Here is a 4,297-nt window from a genome sequence, read left to right on the forward strand (position 1 = left end):
TTACAGTGAGAGCCTCCAAGAAGTGAAGAACACCATCCTCTCTAAAGCTTCAAAGTCCGCTGGGATCACTCTCTCACAGCTCAGAACCAAAATTCGGGACCTGTGGAACGCCCTCCTCAGTGAGAACTTTGTTTTCAGTTTCAAGAACACACCTGAAGTTGTAGTGTACAGAAAACTGGAGGCCCTGGCGAGAAAGCAGACCTGGATCCGGATAAGAAGCATGAAGACCACTGAAGACCAGCTTTTTAACACAACTGAGAATGGAACGCTCTACGAGGCAGCAGTAAGTTATCTTTATAAAGAAAATAAACTGAAGATATGAAATATTTACAAATTCTTCATCTAACATAAAATTTGAATTTTCCTTATTTTTCTTTTGTTTAGGATCAGCACGGAGGAGCCAGAAGATTCAATGAATCAGAAGAAATTCCTGGACATAAAGAAGACCTGCAGCACAAAGACACTGCTGCAGCAGCTGCAGAGATTCAACAACATTTAGAAAAACAAGATAATATTCCACTAAATATCGCCATCACAGGAGAATCTGATTCTGGTAAATCCAACTTTGTTAATGCCTTCAGAAGTGTGAGTGATGATGAGGAGGGAGCTGCTCCTACTGGTGTGAAACAAACCACCTCAGAGGTCACACCGTACCCCCATCCCAACTATTCCAATGTTACTTTGTGGGATCTTCCTGGAATCGGCACCACCAAGTTTCCAGCTAAGAAGTACCTGAAGCTTGTCGGATTTGAGAAGTTTGACTTTTTCATCATCATCTCAGACACTCACTTCAGAGAAAATGACGTGAAACTCGCTCAGGAGATTCAGAAGATGAAGAAAAAGTTCTACTTTGTTCGCTCAAAGATCGACAACGATATAAATGCTGAGAGAAGAAAGAGAGACTTCAGTGCTGAGAGGACTCTCAAAGTAATCAGAGACGACTGCGTTCACAGTGAGTGTCTCATCACAGCTGAGTGAGATCTGGATTCGCTTTTTAAACATATCCTTGTTTTAAGTGTTTTGAGTTTGTATGAGTTCCTCTTGTATTTCTGGATTTATGTGTTCTGCATTGTTTAGTCTGTTTGCTTGGTATTATTTCCTAGTGCTCCCTCGTTCAGTTATCCATGCTTCTAGTTTCCTGTCGTGTTAGTGGGTGTTAGTTCTCCGTGTTCCCTCTCTTGTCTTGTTAGTACGTCTCTAGTCCTACTCTTTGTTTCTCCCTTTCCTGTTCCCATGTCCTTCTCTCTGTGTTTCATCCTTTGTCTACCCAGTCTGTCACGTGTCTCCATGTCTGTTCATCCCCAGTCCCAGTGTCAAGCTCACGTGTCTTTGTCAGAGTCGGTGTGTTATTTCCTGTTTTATTTTGATAGTCTCATGTGTGTGCTATGTTCAGTTTTACTGCCTGTCTCGTCAGTTAACTATGTTCAGCCGTGTTCCTCTCTGTCCTCTCTGTCCTGATTCCCTCTTGTAAATATTGTCTGTTTCTCCCACTGTTCTTTGTCATGTTGTCATCATATCTGCTCCAGCTGTGAGCTCTGTTTGGAGAGTTCCCTGATTATTAGGTTTCTGCTGTAGTTTATCTTGTGACCTGTAAATCCAGCATCAAAGCTTCTCTTGAGTCCTGCATATTGGATCCACGACACTTCCTTCCACACAGGATCCTATGATATTATTTTATAAATCTAACCATGTTCAACATGTTTCTCTATCACACAGGTCTACAAGGCATCGAGTCTCCACGGGTCTTCCTGGTGTCGAGTTTTAAGCAGCACTGGTGTGATTTCTCTCTTTTACAAGAGACCTTAGAGAGAGAACTTCCTATGAAGAAGAGAGATGCTCTGCAGCTTGTCATGCTCAACATCAACCCAGAGATCATCATCAAGAAGAAAAAAGCTTTTCAGTCCAAATTAAAATACTGGGCTACTCTGTCTGCAGCTGGAGCAGCTGTTCCAGTTCCTGGTCTCTCTGCTAATGTTGATGCTGCTGTACTGGTTGGTGCTGTCAAAGATTATGTTCAGGCGTTTGGTCTCGATATCCCGTCTCTGAAGAGACTTTCTGTGAGCACAGGTGTGCCCTACGCTGATCTGCGTGCTGTCATCACTTCACCACTGGCTGCAGCAGAAATAACTACAGAGCTCCTCTTGAAGGTGATGACCCAAGTGGGATGCACAGCTTCATTAATGGCAGCAGAGGAAGTATCCAGATTTATTCCGTTTATTGGAATCCCAATAGCCATGGGTCTCTCTTTTACTACAACTTATAAAATTCTGAATGTTATCCTCAATCAGCTCGCTGATGATGCTCAGAGGGTGTTTGAAAAAGCTCTGGGTCTGTAAAGATAAAAGACAATGAAACTGATCAGTGTGTCCGAGGCCTCAGCAGGTCTCATTTCCTCTGATCAGAGCAGAAACAGATTAACTTCTCCCAGCTTCACACACTGAAAGTTAACTCTTCCTCACATCAACACAGGAACAAATGTGATCTCATTACTCAGATATGAACTGCGTCAACGTTATAAACTTTGTAAAATGTAGAAGAGCTGCTGAATAGTGTTGTTGTTGTTTTTTTATTTTGTCTGTGTGTAATGAGTTTCAACACTATGAACAGTAATGTTTGTCTTCCTTATTGCTGTCTGTTCTTATTAAAATTAATTTTAGCGTATTTCATAATATCCTCCTAAACTTGGGGGGGGATAAGTAAACCTGGTGAATCACTGAACTCTCAGCTTCATTAGAATGTATCATTACAGGTAAATGTAATATAGAGGTCCCCATTTACTCCATAACGCAATGATTTATTTGGTACATGTATACAAATCTATAATTATAATCTAAAACTAAACTGAGCGACTTTCAGTGACTTGTTCTAAAAAATGAACCTACAGTAATTTTAAAGTCATCAGAAATATGAGTCTTGGTTTTCCTGCAGAACATTTCAGGCTGAGCAGCACTGTGATAGCAGTGAAACATCACATCAGCAGTGAGTGAAAGCTGGACTCAGACATGTCAGTATTTCACAGATTTACTGATGAATCCCAGTCAGAGAGAAATGGATGTGACAGAAACACAGCAGAGAGGACAGAAGGTCAGAGCTCTGAATTCAAGGAGCAAACACACAAAACAAGATGGGAAGAAATTTTAGAGGCTGGAATTACAAAAAGCAAATGAAGGACAATCTGGTAAAACGTGGATGATGGTGCAGCAGTAGAATGAAATGGATAAAATAAAAATAAAATGCAGTTTGGTGGCCCAGTCTGAAATGATGAGAAACGGTGACTGCAGTTTTTAATCTAACAATTGCTTGTGATGCTGTGTGTATTAATAATAGCAAATTATATAGGAACAATTTGCAGGAAAATGGAAAGTTCCTCACTCAGACTTTTTAAAACTCTTCTAGTTTTAAAAAGTTTGAAACATCAAGAACCCTGAACAGTTTTTATTCTCCTGCTTCAGGTTTGGAGGATGTTGTTATATTCTTGTCACACAGTGGTGACAATTATTGTATAGATTATATTAATGGACCAACAGGTTTGATTACAGGAGCAGAGTGGTGTGTTTAAATGAGACACAGAGGCAGGGATGCAAATTTAAAGAACAAGCTGGCTTTAGTGAACTGAACCACAGATTTGACAACCACAGGTTTATGCTACTACACACAATTATGAAAAAAAAATTACAAAAACATTTTAATACATAAAACTACCAGCATAAAGACTTGGCCACGTGTTAGTCCTCAGGTCTCAATATCGGGCGCACCCTGGTAACCTGACTTTGAAACACTTCTAGAAAAATCTGATTACACAAGTTGAATTTCCATGAAAATCCCAAACATCATTCACACGAGGAGAACATCCTACACAGCAGCTTATTGTACACAGACCCAAATAAAAACTTATCTGAAGGGTAGAGCCAAACATTTCTGGGTTATAAAAGAAAATAAGAATCCAAAAATGTGAGTCAGTGATCTTAAGCATCACCAGCTGTGTGTGAAAGTGTGGATGAGACAGTGGAAAAGAAGCGAATCAGTCTCTCTGTCTCTGTAAGTAAGTGGGCTAAATCACAGGAGGAGTCCACCTCAGGACCAGAGGACCTGTCAGCAGACAGGGTCAGAGGAATAACACAGATATTAATTATGCTGTTCTAGCTAAAATCCACAACTTGGCCGTCCGGCTGCGGTCTGGGGTGTGGGGCCTCCCTGCTGCTGCGGAGTCGGGGCGGTCTGCCTCTCCCCACCGCAGGGAAAAGGGTAACACCACCTGGGTCTGGGTGCAATTCCCCCCTCCAGGGGCAAGGGTACC

General features: G+C 41.4%; 1 protein-coding gene across 1 annotated transcript; it reads left to right on the forward strand.

The window, feature by feature from the left end:
- Window positions 1-79: 79 nt before the first annotated feature.
- LOC102212711 (interferon-inducible GTPase 5-like) lies at window positions 80-2,336 on the forward strand (the record flags this gene model as incomplete). The annotated part of the gene is made up of 3 exons (XM_005755498.1): window positions 80-283; window positions 385-952; window positions 1,717-2,336. Coding segments are annotated over 3 exons (1,392 nt in total), but the record flags the coding sequence as incomplete, so codon positions are not given.
- Between the last annotated feature and the right edge of the window lie 1,961 nt (window positions 2,337-4,297).

The sequence above is a fragment of the Pundamilia nyererei genome, unplaced genomic scaffold, assembly GCF_000239375.1.
Source record: "Pundamilia nyererei isolate P.nyererei 1_Seehausen unplaced genomic scaffold, PunNye1.0 scaffold01681, whole genome shotgun sequence".
NCBI lineage: Eukaryota > Metazoa > Chordata > Actinopteri > Cichliformes > Cichlidae > Pundamilia > Pundamilia nyererei.